Source organism: Apus apus, chromosome 1, assembly GCF_020740795.1.
Source record: "Apus apus isolate bApuApu2 chromosome 1, bApuApu2.pri.cur, whole genome shotgun sequence".
NCBI classification, from domain to species: domain Eukaryota; kingdom Metazoa; phylum Chordata; class Aves; order Apodiformes; family Apodidae; genus Apus; species Apus apus.
Genome location: NC_067282.1, coordinates 127,851,777 through 127,865,289, shown reverse-complemented (window position 1 = coordinate 127,865,289; position 13,513 = coordinate 127,851,777). Strand labels below are relative to the sequence as shown.

General features: G+C 40.3%; 1 protein-coding gene across 1 annotated transcript in view; it reads right to left on the bottom strand.

Annotated features, from left to right (window-relative positions):
• NTF3 (neurotrophin 3) overlaps positions 1-2,081 on the bottom strand; it is a 56,393-nt gene extending 54,312 nt beyond the window's left edge. The window contains exon 1 of the mRNA XM_051608241.1: positions 1,960-2,081. Within this exon, the coding sequence (XP_051464201.1) occupies positions 1,960-1,977 (18 nt within the window). The 5' untranslated portion in view covers positions 1,978-2,081. The remainder of the gene's footprint in view (positions 1-1,959) is intronic.
• Between the last annotated feature and the right edge of the window lie 11,432 nt (positions 2,082-13,513).

Below are 13,513 nucleotides of genomic sequence, written 5' to 3'. Positions count from 1 at the left end.
TTTCCACTTGACCCACAGCAGTTCCCCTTTCAAGTTGACCACCTTTGTGTGGCTCACCTGCTCTTATTATCCTAATATATAACACTCGATACATAGCAGTTTATTTTTTGGTGTATCCGTGTATATATATATATATATATATATACACACACACACACACACATATAATATATGTATTTTGGTATGTATAACACTCTCTCCAAACTCCTTCTATCTATCTTTCTACATACCATCTAGTTCCTTCCCAGAAAAAAAAAAATAAATAAAGAATCCAAAAACTACATGCATTGTATACCTCAACATATAGCAAGCACCCTTCTACACAAAGCACTCCCTTCCTGGCTCTGCCAGTAAATCCACTTCTCCCTGTATTTTAGGTCCACCACCTGCAAGCATGTCCAGTTTTCCTCCCCCTGCCACGCTCGCACAGATTGCTCCTGGTACTGACACGTGTATCTAAGACAAGTCTTTTTACTACAGGCAGCTGGAATCATGCCGAACTCTCTTCCATTCTCTACTGCTTTTGTCTGCTTTGCCACAAAGTAAGTTTTTCTTTGTTTTATTATTAGCTTTTCCTTTTTCTTACATCTTATTTATAGGTGTTTCTTGCACCACCCCTCCACTTAAAGGCTTGCACAGATCAGGTATTCTGTGCTTGAGAATGTATCCCGTTTGTCTGGGTATTTTCCTGAAGGCACAATGTAAAGACAAACTTTACATACCATTTGCACTCCTCATGTAACAAATCACACGAGCCTAAGAGCAAAGAGTGCTTTCTGAAAGGTTGTAAACAATTGATTGGACCATATAGCACACATCCCTGTCTATTTAAAAAGGAGGAGGGGAAGCAACCCCCCTCACACACACAGTCATCTCTAAATAACCAGTTTTGCAATACAGGAACCAGAGAATGTGCGCATAGCAGCCCTATTCAATCCAAAATATCCATCTCTCCAGATACTGCATATTTATAGTTCAAGAGATAGGACCAACACAGCTTTCCCGTTTATTTTAATGAAGGATTAAGAACTGATCAGAAAAGTATCTAAACCATTCAAGGACTTTTTCCCCACTTGGCTAACAGCAGTTTGGTGTCTCCATAAGGACTCGCCAGTAACTGACGCTTTAAGCTGCATTTCAGCTGTTTAGATGAGAAACAGCTTTCTATTTTGCTCTCTCTATGTGCCTCTGTGTTGATTAGTTGTGTGCAGCATTCCTAGAAGGCACTTACCAAATGCTGTAAATTGCAGCGTAGGAATAGTTTTCCTGCCATCCTAGCACAAAGTGAGTGTATCTTTTTCACCTAGACACAGATGTGCAAGGAATCCTTTGATCTCCAGTTCCTCCCAGAGAATTTAGTGTTTGGGTTTGAGGAGAGCAAGGATTGATTCAAAGGTCATGAATAGGGTTTCCAGTGTCTGGCACACACACACAAAAGAAAGCTCTCGTTAAGTTAGTTACCTGAGACAGGCAAGGTCTAGAAATAGAGAATTTTTACTTTGCTTGTCAAGGGCTCTAACTTTCCCTGAGGGCAAGCACACTACGTATGCTGAGGCTGGTTCTTGTAATCAATGCTCAAGACTTGCAACCCCTTTTGTTATAATCTGAAGTTGCTGGTTTCCCTCTTAAAATAAAACTAAGAGTCTCCTTTGCTTTTGCCTCCTAAATCAGATTCCTTTAGCACCTCATATTTCTCCTCCACTGTTTCTTTGCCAGGGAGCTGAACAACAGTGTGCAGAACAGGAGGAGAGAGGAACCTCAGGACTGAAACAAGCTATAGGGCAGTTAGGGGTGGGGGAAGGAGGAGGCACAATGGGAAAGGCAACAACATTTGGGACAGATCTACTGCTTACAAGACCCCCCCTCCTCCCCATTATACTTCTTTAAAGGACCCCTCTCCCCCCTCCTCCCCTCCCCGCCCTCTTAGGACCCTATTAGAAAACGTCAAATTTCCCTTACCGTGGTAGGAGTAACCATGGCATCCGTGTAAATGTTTCCAGAAAAGTCGACATGAAGAGAAAGGTGGATGTAAATATGTTCATTCAAAGTCCCAAAGTTGGTCTGCTTGGGTTGTGCAGAGTTGCTCTATGGGAGAGGAGCCTTAAACTCTGAGTCCCGTGAACATAATCTGCTCGATTATAACAAACCAGCTCAGCCAGATGGCTCTGTGCTCTGCAGATTAACCCCTTTATTGCCACGCTCTGCTTTCCCTACCTACCATTTATAACCTTGCCTCATTGGGGAATTTCAGAGAATAAGGCATTTTTTTGAAAATTACCAAACCGTCATAAAGTATTTTTTTCCCCACGTGATCTAAAAAAACCTAGCATGTGCCTATTTATTTTATTTTTTATCAAATTGACGGGTTTATTCCTCTTCCTGGCAAATTTTTTTCATATTTTTAAGACCAGTATTAGCACCAGAGAACATTTTAGATAATTATTTTGTTAAATCATAACTGTCTCTTCCGGACTGCGATTCTCAGAAGACAAGTTTTTTATTGCAGGAATGTCTCTGTGTTTGCACCCTAATGGTCCATCCACTCCCCCCCACGCCCCTCTCCCCACCCCCACTGTCTCTGTCTCCCACACACACACTCACACACATGCACACGCACACCCTTTGGTCAAACTGCCAGCATGTGTTGCTATTCTTACCCATATTCAGAAGTCATTATAGGACATGTAAAACAGGTGAAATAGAGACAGAACTAGAATGCCATAAGCCCCTTCTTTGGCTCTTCTTTTATATATATATATATATATTTACATATTTAATTACTTCAAAATCTTAAACTTATTTATTTCCTCAGTCAGTATTTCTGTCAACCAAGCAACCCTCCCGATACAAAACTAAGTGTTGGGAGAAATACCCACCATTCAGAACAGACCTTAGAATGGATTTGTGTTCAGATATTCCCCATGTTTCGATTTGCAGATTAGTCCATTAAGAAAAGGATGGTAAGTGCCAAAAACATGGTAAGTTCATCAGCAACCAGCAGCGACTGGTTTCCAAACTTTTTATTTAGAGTGATCGCTCACAGAGATGGCTGATAAATTTAGCTGCATGCCTCTAAGTCTCCCTCTAAATTTACATGCTTAAGTCATCTTTCTTTTCTATTTGATTCAAGCATAATTGAACATGTCATAACCATAAGAACATGGTCATGTAAGATACAATGCTTCAAATCTTAAGAGTCACCAGATTATTTCCTTAAAGCAAACTTCCTTTAGTAACTCATGAAGTTTTTTCTTTTGTTATCTAACCAAGGAATTTTTCCTCCTTCCCCTCCCTGTGAAAGGATGGTTAGTCCTCCTGTGCTGTGAAAGCACTATCCCATCTTCTTTGAGACATTTTAATTTACCTAGATAGTTGTAACAGTTTTATTGAAATATTTTCCGCTGCGGACTGAAACACGGCTGGTGTTGTTTGTTGGGGTTGTCCTTTCAATCATAAAATAATCCTACTCAGGGAACTTTGAACTCTACGAATTGTAGGTCTCATAAATTACACCTGAGTGGCTTATTCCCTCTAACTGCTCGGATGCAAGAGTCGTCTTCCACTCTTGGCTCCTAAGAATTTTCAACTAAAACTTACTGCTTTGCCAATCAGAAAAACACTGAAACCTTGAATAACTCTAGAGTCTTTGTCTTCCCCATTTCTCTGAATGCAGTTTCCCTTCTTTTTTAGAGCTTTTTCAGCTAAGAGGAGGGAATCTTGTCCTCCACAGCCCCAGCATCACAGTCAGACCTGAGAAATGCCTAAAATATGGTTCAGCTATTAATCTCCTGAAGTAGAAAACCGTGCTACGGATAGCAAATTTTCTTGTGGGTGGTGAATGCTTTCTCAGAGGTAGGCAAAGGGTTAAGTATCTGAATGCAGCACTAGCCCGGGAACTTTGCATTTGCAGCTAGCCCAGCAGAAGAAGGAAAATCAGACGCCTGTGTCGCTAAGAGTAAGTGTCCCAGGCAGAGGAGCTGCCTACCAGTGAAGGGACACAAGCCTGCCAGGGCTAGGCAGTTTGCACAAGAAGAGGGGTTTTGCCGTGTACTTGTGTCTAGCTCTATGGGCAATCAGACGCCTTGTAATTTGAGATGTGACACCTTAATCTTGCCAAATATGTGTGCACTGTAAAAAGCATTGTAGACTGGGTGTGTGAGCTATATAAAATGGAGACATGTTTGGTCCTTGCAGCTTTCCAACCTCTCTTGTAAGACGTTTCTGTTGTTCTGAAGCTGGTTTTTTTCTGGGTATTTTTATATCTTCATCTGCTATTCTGGGTTTGGGTTTTTTTTTAAAAGCTAACCCTCAGAAGAAGTGGATTTTTTTTACAGCTTATACAAGTTACGGAATCTTTGATGAGAAATCATAAAAAATGACAGCTCCCTAATTATCATCTTATTTTACATGTAGCCCTTGGATCTGAGGTTCTGACATGGCAAAAAAAAATTAATAAAAAATGTTACTTTGAACATGTCTCTGTTGTGCCTGGAAGAATATGAAATATTGCTTGAAGCGTGCTGTAGGAAGGAATCTTTACATCCTGGGGATTTTAACTGGAATAATTAGATATTGATCTGATTAATTAGGCTCTTGATCAGACTTCAAACTATGTAACAGTTTATATAGTTTTAAGATGTGGGGTTTTTCTCTACATATTAACAGACATAGCTGTAATTGCGTTTGGTGTTTAAAAAACGAATATTTATAGAGAAGATACGCATTTATGTGAATGGATGAAAATTTTATTGGTGTAATGCATGCCTTGGATCATTGTAAGAGCAAAGCAGGGAGTGGGTTTGCCTTATTAGCTGATACCTTCTGCAACAGCACCACTTTGTGGTTGAAGTCCCGAACAGATACTGAAAGGGGGAATGTTTGTAGGGACACCGCATGTGCTTCAGCAAGTTTACGCTGCTCCCCATGGTAGTTTTGATATTCACCAAAAAACACACATACATGTCATGGAAATATGTTCCAGCCATACGATCCTTCATTTATGAGATGCCGGTTTTGAAGTAAAGGCAAGGAAGAAGAAGTGGAAGCAGATTAGCTCTGAACATTTTGTGTAGCTGAGAACTTCTCTTCAAGAGGCTGTTCACCTGTCAAATGTCAGAACCACTTTGGTCAGAGTTTCCAGAATTTAATAAAGGGTCTGACAACATCTCTAGAATATATTTTTCCTTGGAATGTGTTGTAAATCTTTTAGTAAAAGTAAAAATTGATCCAAACGTGGGCTTTTTCTAATTGGTAAAAATGGTGGTGGGAAAGAATAGGTTATTTTAGAAATTATACATTTAAATTTTATTTTAAAAATACCATTTTTGGCATAATTTCAGAACTGAAAGAATTGCTGAGATTTCATTGACGTTGGTGTTCCCGTACGCTTGCACTAGTCCTGAACTTGAGCTATCTTGTATACTCACATTTGAGTTTTCTTTGCATTCTTGCACTCAGGGTAGAGAAATAAAACAAGAAGTATTAATGAGAAATTCCAAGCAAGATTCACAGACAGGGTCAGATTTGGTTCTGATACATATTTCTTGGAAAGTTGTCTTCTGAAGTATTTCCCCTTTCATTAAAAAAAAAAAAAAGTCTTAAGTATATTAGGTCAGCTCATAAGAATTAACATGGTAGATCACAGATGACACAGTGAAAAACACACACCCCGAGCTGCAGACCTGCCAAGCGGTAGGATGGAAAAAATGCAGGGCAAGAACCATGAATCAGGGTCACACCCTGGAAGCCGTTGCTCTTCAGAGCTAGCCCTAAAAGCAATGCACTTTGCAGAGTTCTCTTTTATGTAGTTCACCTGTAGACCCATTTTCTTGCATGAGAGTTACCAAAGTGAGATTAAATTATATTCTCAATATAGTACTAATTCAAATAATAAGTAACAGACTATTCGGTACCCAGTAAGTACAACTACTAGTGCTTCTTCATTTCAAGTATTCTACAGACATGAAACAAGCAGTATTCAGCCAAATCCTGTTTTACAAATACTTTTCATTTCAAAGCTTCTGTGTTTAAAGAAGTATAGGAAACTGCACTCCTATATCAAAATAAAGCTATACATTAAGTAATACACAAGAGGGGAATTCCACTTGCCAATATAGAGCTGTGTTTGGCAATAGAGCTATGGACCATTACAAATCACTCTACAATATTGATGTGTTACATCACTTGCCAGTTTAGCACATATTTTGGACTTGTGTAATATTTTTCTTTTTCTGATGGTATCTAATTTTTTCCAGATACAGTCTTTATTGCAGGAATAATTAAGAATTGCTGCAGCAGAACAAGGTTAGTTAATGATAGGCACCATTTCGGGAGGCAAAAAAACCAACTCTTCCTTTTAACAATAGGCATACTTTTAGCAGCTGCTCATTTGTTGTGATTACCAAATTAGCTGAAGAGACCTCACGTAAATGTTTGTAAAAAAAAAAGAAATTAATTTCTTACTTATATAAATGCTAAGAAAAAAAACCAGTAAAATTAAAACTACATTAAGAAATTTGGTTCTAGCATTTATGCTGCAACTGGGAAAACCTTCATTTTTAATAATCAAGATAAGGAAGAAGATAGCTGGAATCACAGCACCGTTCTTTTGCAATAAAGATGAATTCCACACTGTGTGGAATATAAACTGTATTCCACACAATGTGTCATGTAGTTTAAAATATAACAAATTAGGAAAAATGAAAAATTGGAATTGCTTACCAAAGAAGCAAGAACTTGCAAGGTGCTATGATTGAATACTTCAAGGCTGTAAAATGCTTCTTCACAGACCAGCTTATATCCTGACTGACTGGAGCAAGAACTGGTAAATTGCAGCAAGACAGGTTCAAGTTAGACATGATGAAAAACTGGAGAGCCCAGACTCCAGAACTGGTTGTCCAGGGCAGCTTTGCTATCTGCCTTATTGAAGGTCCACACCAATAGGGTAAAAAAATCTGTCAGGATCCACAAGGATGCAATTTATCCTGCACTGGGGTATTATCGAGGTAGTCCCTCTTAGCTCATCTTTCCCATGACTGCATAAGTCACATCATCTTTAAAAACAAGCATTTTCTGGAACATCATGTACTTAGTGCTCTGACCTAGCTTTTGAAGAAAACGCTCCAGTTAAATCCTTTAGGTAAATCCTAAAGTTAAATCCTTTAGGTAAATTTTTCACCATGAGGACATTGGAATAGTCTCCCAAGAGAAGTGGCAGATTCCCCCACACTGGACAGTTTTAAGTCTCAGCTTGACAGGGTGCTGAGCCACCTCATATAAACCATAGTAATACCTAGAAAGGTTGGACCAGATGATCCTTGAGGTCCCTTCCAACCTGGCATTCTGTGATTTTACAATTCTGTGATTCTATTACTTTATATACCTATATGCCTCAATCTGGGACACTAAGGACTTTATAACTGGGGAAAATGAGTGCTACACATAACAGAGCTGCTTACTAAAACACTAGTACACACTAAAATTTCCCCAGCAAGGAGGTAAACCTCAGTACTGTTATTTCCTTCTGATTTGATGCTTCTGCATCTGTGAGGTCAAGTGGAACTATAATATCTGAAGCAAGTTTAAAGAGAATGAAGGAAAAGGGGAAGACATACATTTTTTCATAATTAAAACCAGATAAAATAAAAATGATTTACCATGAAGTCAAGCAGTTCCAAAGGTCCTCAAACTGTTGCAGGTTTGCCAACATGGCATCAACTCTGTCTGTTAAATTCAGTCAGGCAACCTAGCCTTGAAATGAAGGCCACAGTTCCATGCAGCACATCTGATAACACTCTAGCCACAGGGAAATGTGGCCTGACTTTTGTGTTTACACTCCTAATCTTAGTGTCAAAAATAGGTGTTCTTTTCACTTGTCAGTTTCCCCTACCGGAAGAAATAGAAAATAAAGCAAAGGAAAGGAACGAAGGTTAAACCGTAAAACGCTCCACGAAAAAATGCTCCCCAGCCTTGCTCACTCATTTGCAAGCAGCAACAAAAGTTAGTGTAATGATGAAAATACAATTGGGCAATGACATTTTTCTTAAACTGTTTCAGCTAAGGTTTTTCTTTTTTTTTTTTTCTGAGATTATTTTTGCTAGAACAGAAAAATCTTGATTCAAAGTGCAATGGACAAAGTGTGTTTAATAGCAGAAATCAACTTTTAAAGTCAGTGGGACATTTCTCAGTACTAACTTGTGTACCCTGTAGTTCGTATTTGTGTGTGCTGACCTTACAAGGCACTTTTGTTTGAATTGAAGCAATTTTTAGTCAAACTTTTTATCTGATGGATGCTGATGCCCATTTGGCTGAGCTTCTACATTTTAATTCTCTAAAAGCTTTGTGTGAAATCACATCTGCTGGAGCAGGGGCAGGGCAGCAAACATGGCATGGATCAACTTTCAGGCAGCCTAAAACTTAAAGTCCTGTTTGAGCTAATGCAGATATACAGGCAGAGGATTTTAAACAATTCTGGTCCAAACTATGCTCTGTCAATGCTTGCCTATCTTTTCAAAACCCAGAATATTTCCCAAACTTAGTCAGTAGACTCATCTATCTGCCTAAATACTCTCTTAGGTTCTATAGATAAAACATAGAATGCATCTGCCTGTAGTATTAATTTTAAGCTCACTGTGATTGTCTGCACTAGTGAACAGTTAAGCAGTCCCTGGCTTGAATGAGGACTGTTTCAAACACTGGTTTGCCCAGCAGCTGTTAGGTAGGTCTGGTTGCTGGACCATTTCAAGACCCATCCTCAGCAGGCAACCTGCACGCCCCTACCCTCTTGTAGGCAGGTTGTTAGCATGAACGTAGGTTGCTCCTTGACCTCAGTGCTCATTGACACTTAGTTTATTAGTAGTAGATGTAAACAGTCATTTCAACAAGAACTTCCATGTGCTGTAGGAGCAGGACGTGTGGATTGGTTAACATGAACTATTGCAAGAGGCCCCATTGAGCAAGTGGCATGGGCTTAAGAGGAAACACAGAAGTCCAGAGCCTGCTTTCAAGCTCAGACTGGCTCTCTCTATGGAAATTGAGCTTTCAAAGGCAACTTTTATCATAGCCACAGTTTTTTCCCTGGAACACATGAGGCTTCAAGGACCAGAGCCTGGAGGCATTATGCAGTGCTGAGCTCAGGAAAGATCTGTGACAGTGGTCTGCACGGAGCGAGAGAGACACTGATGAAGACAGCTGGTCAAGGATGCACAACACTTGGAGTCAAGAGCATTCTGTATGAACTGTGTGAACAGACAGTAGGGTTTTTCGCATGTTCAGAACCTTTTTTAATCTCAATTCAAAGAAAGAGAATATCTTTATTTCATAGCCATGTGTCACTTTTTTAACTGAGTAAGTGGACAAATGTTTTCCACCCAGAACCCGTTCTTCCCCACTTTCGTTTGAAAGGAGAGAAAGAAGAAATTCAGCCTGTAAGGAATCAGGGGGAATAAGGAAAGAAGCAAAGGCATAAAAGATTTTTAAATTTTAATTTCTTCTCAATCTGAAGATTTTATGGCATGGCATTGCTATGCTTTTGACTCCAGCTCTTGTCAGAGGAGGAGGGGGGAAAAAAGGCTGAATGGAAAAATCCAGCATGTTCTTTTCATTGAATAGTACTACTGACAGTTGAGGCTGATTTGGCTTCAGGCTATCCATGCCTGAAGTCAAGTTTAAGTAAAGTTATTAATTTATAACTAAGTCTTTTCCATGCCCTCTAAGGCAGCTTATGCCAAATCCTGTTCTGCTATGTTCATGGCAAATTTCTCTTCCCAAATATCATCAATGTTTGACTCACGCCTGTGATTGTATAAAAGGTTCCTACTCACATGTTTTGTTGTCTGTCATGTGTCTCATTCCAGTTCTGTGGTTGAGCCATTTCTTTATCAAGCACCATGAGGACCAGAATAGTAAATGATGTTAATGCCCTGCAAGGAAGGAAAATGAAGAAACCTCCTGTTGAGCAGAGGACAACAGAGAGTGTTTATTACAGCAAGATGGGCATGGTCACACAATTGTCCCTGCCTAGCAAAGCCTAGTGCATGAGTCATGCAAGCTTGGTTAAACAACTAACAATAGGAAACTTTATGAGCCTTTACAGCTTTTACTAGGCTATTGCATGTATGGTCACTCTAACACAACACACAGTGTTATGTTTGATTTTCATCTTTGTTTTAGTGCTTAATTCAATGTTTTTTCTCCTGGCTGAGAAGTTCCTTCTGAAGGAGACTCCCAAGTATGGATGGCTTCTCTCAGTAGCTGGTGGTGTTTTTTAGAGATTAATTTCTTCAGGCTAAACAACCCCAACTCCCTCAGCCTGCCTTCATCAGAGTGGTGCTCCAGTCCCCTGGTCATTTTTGTGGCCCTTCTCTGGACACACTTAAACAGGCCCATGACCTTCTTGTGTTGGGGGCTCCAGAGCTGTATGCGGTACTCCAGGTACAGCCTCACCAGGGGAGAGTAAAGGGGCAGAATCACCTCCCTTGATCTGCTGGCCACACTTCTTTTGATGCAGCCCAGGATGGAGTTGGCCTTCTAGGCTGCAACTGCACATAGGTGGCTCATGTCCAGCTTTTGATCCACTAGTACCCCCAAGTCTTTTTCCACAAGGCTGCTCTCTTACACCTAGCCTGTATTGATATCTCTGGTTGCCCCAGCCCAGGTGCAGGACCCTTCACCTGCCTTTGTTGAACCTCATGAGGTTCACCTGGGCCCACTTCTCCAGCTTGTCCAGGTCTCTCTGGATGGCATCCTGCCCCTCTGACATACCGACTGCACCACCCAGCTTGGTGTCATTGGCAAACTTACCTAAGATGCTCTCAGTGCCTCTGTCAGTATCATTAATGAAGATATTAAACAGCACTGGTCCCAGTATGGACTCCTGAGTGATCCTGAGAAGAAACAAAACATTTTTGCATTGTTAGTTCTTCTCCAAATTACAGATTCTTCTTGCAGCAAGGCACTAGTCAGTGTTGCAGTCAGAACACAGCTGATAAAGACAAATATTTTGGCTCCCATCCCCTTAAAACAGAGCAATACTCCAGGAAACTCTGATTTCTTCATGGAAACGTAACTATGCTGGGCTAGGCCCAGAATGTTAAGCAAGTAATCACATTTAAATTTGGCCATGTCAGGCTCCACATCCTCAGTGATTAGCTCACTTTCTTCATCATATCTTGATACCTTCCCTCCATCTTCCCTAAACTTTCTCAACCTTCTTCCTTCTTCCATGCAAGACTTCTATCTTCTGAAATATCTCAGGAAAGGAATGGATGTTGTACTGTATCTAAAAAGTTAACAAGTCTGGGTTGTAACTGAACAAGGGAGTCAATCTCATAAAATCCTCCTAAAAATGCCCAAGCTAGTACTTATACATTTCCTAGCATGCCATGCAGTTCTAAATCCTGTCCCCCCCACCCCCAGGCTTTTGTCCAGTGATGTGATACCTACAGCAAGTTGTAATTGCTTCACTTAGAAAAAAATAACCATGCAACATGCCTTACTCTACACAGAGAGAAATGCCACATGTCATTTCTGTTGCAGTCCTGTCTCAAGTTCTTTAAGGCAATTTCCATGCTTCAGTGTGGTTTTCCCAGGGTTGGTATTCTGAATCAGCTTAATAAAATGAGGAACATTCAAAACTTCTATGGAATTATCCTTTGCTTACTAAAAGGCAATAGACATGTCCCTACTCACACATAAATGGCTTGTGTTGTTACAAGACCCTCTACTGATGTGGAGGTTTAGCAATTAATGCTTGTGTCACAGACTCGTTTATGGCTGAGTGGGGTGCAGAGATTGTTGGGAGGAGAGGGCAGGAAAAGAGGGGATAGTCATGCTGTCCCGGTGAAAGGAAGATATACAAACCATACAAAGATTGGGGGTTTCATTTAAGTGTGAATTTAGTCTGCTGCATGCAGAGAGGTCTGCACGGCCCCTTGCCTAGTGGGGTTGTGTTGTCTGTGTTTTTGAGATGTTGATACAGTGCACTCCGTGGTTATGAATTTCAACTTGCACCCAATAGGTGCCTCAGGCTAAAATCTCCTGGTGGTTTTTCAGCTTATGGATCATTTTCATCTCCCAACAGAGATGAGGTGGATATGCCAAGACTGTGTGATCTACAGTGACTTTTTTCTCAAGTGCTGGTTCATCACTGCAACTGCTGTTGAGTGTGCAGGCTGCTGGCACTGGTTCCTATTGATAGCCAATTTCACCTCCTTTCACTCTGCACACATGGGATTGTGTGTGTAACACATTCCACGGACTCAACCAAGTGCTTAACACATCACCTACCCTTTCATAAGAGAGATTCTGGATTTTGTGTGAGAAAAGTGAAGTACAGGGCAGTGTGTAGGAAGTGGGAGGCAAACAAGAACACGAGTGAATGGAATGGCTAGTTGGAGAAGTAGATAGTACTGGAAAGCCCAAGAATAGCTGCAGTTAGAGAAATTTAGAGAAAGAAAGATAACTCTGTGTAGACTGAGGCTAGAAATCATGTCAACAGGCAGAGGAGGATGATAAGACATGATTTTGCTGCTTCTACAATGGCCTGAGGCACAATCACTTTTGCAATTATTTCACGCTACCACCTACTCAGGCCAGTTGCTAAATGATACAATTGAGGATAGAGAATATACTCTATGTTAAAAAATGCACCCAGAGTCTAGCTCTGACGTGAAAACATAGTCCTTTGCCACTAGTTCCAGATTACTATAAACAGTTCCTGCTGGTACTTTTTTCCTTTTTCTGGCTTTCGTTGGGGTTTTTTGTTTTCTTTTTCTTGTTGTGGGGTTTTTTTAATTCTCCTGTGCCTGCCAACGTTATATACAAGGCAGGCAAAACTACATTTATTATTAAGGGTTAACACAACAAGAGCAGAAAAGCATACTTCAGTCCCCAGGGAAGTGGATAAAAATTTCCATCCCCTGCTGGTGGATGGCTTTTCTGTTGAGAAATGTCCTTGCTTTTGGTCTACGTTGTTGGAGGAAAAATATGAAGCAAATAGGTCTTTTTCTTCCATTAGATATGATTATGAAAATCTTCCAGCTTTCTGAGATTTGAGTATGTATACTGATCCTTTAACTGCATTGTGACCAGCTGAGAGGTAAAATGGTCCACTTCTTAGGTTCAGAAACTTCATTTATCCTCCAAATTTAGCATCAAAGTGTTTTAAACCCACTGAGAATACAGTTGCTTTGCATCCAGCTGAAAACAAAATTAATAAAACTGGTGAGCTCAAGGTAATTTCATGCCCATGTTATATCTCCTCTTCATTAGCAGAGTGATATAGAAGTGACTGCAGCATAAATCGAACTCCTGCCTTGGACTACTTGTCTGAGTGTCTATGAAAACCATTGCATTTCTCTTTAGGAAGGAAGCTGAAGAGCAGTATGTTATTAGCACATGAATTTCAGTTCTGAACAGTCTTCAAAGCATAATAAATGTTATTTATCTGCCTCTAGTGTCTGGTTATGTATGTAAGAGATGGTGAGTCATGGTCTGTCTCTGCAAAAAGGTAAAG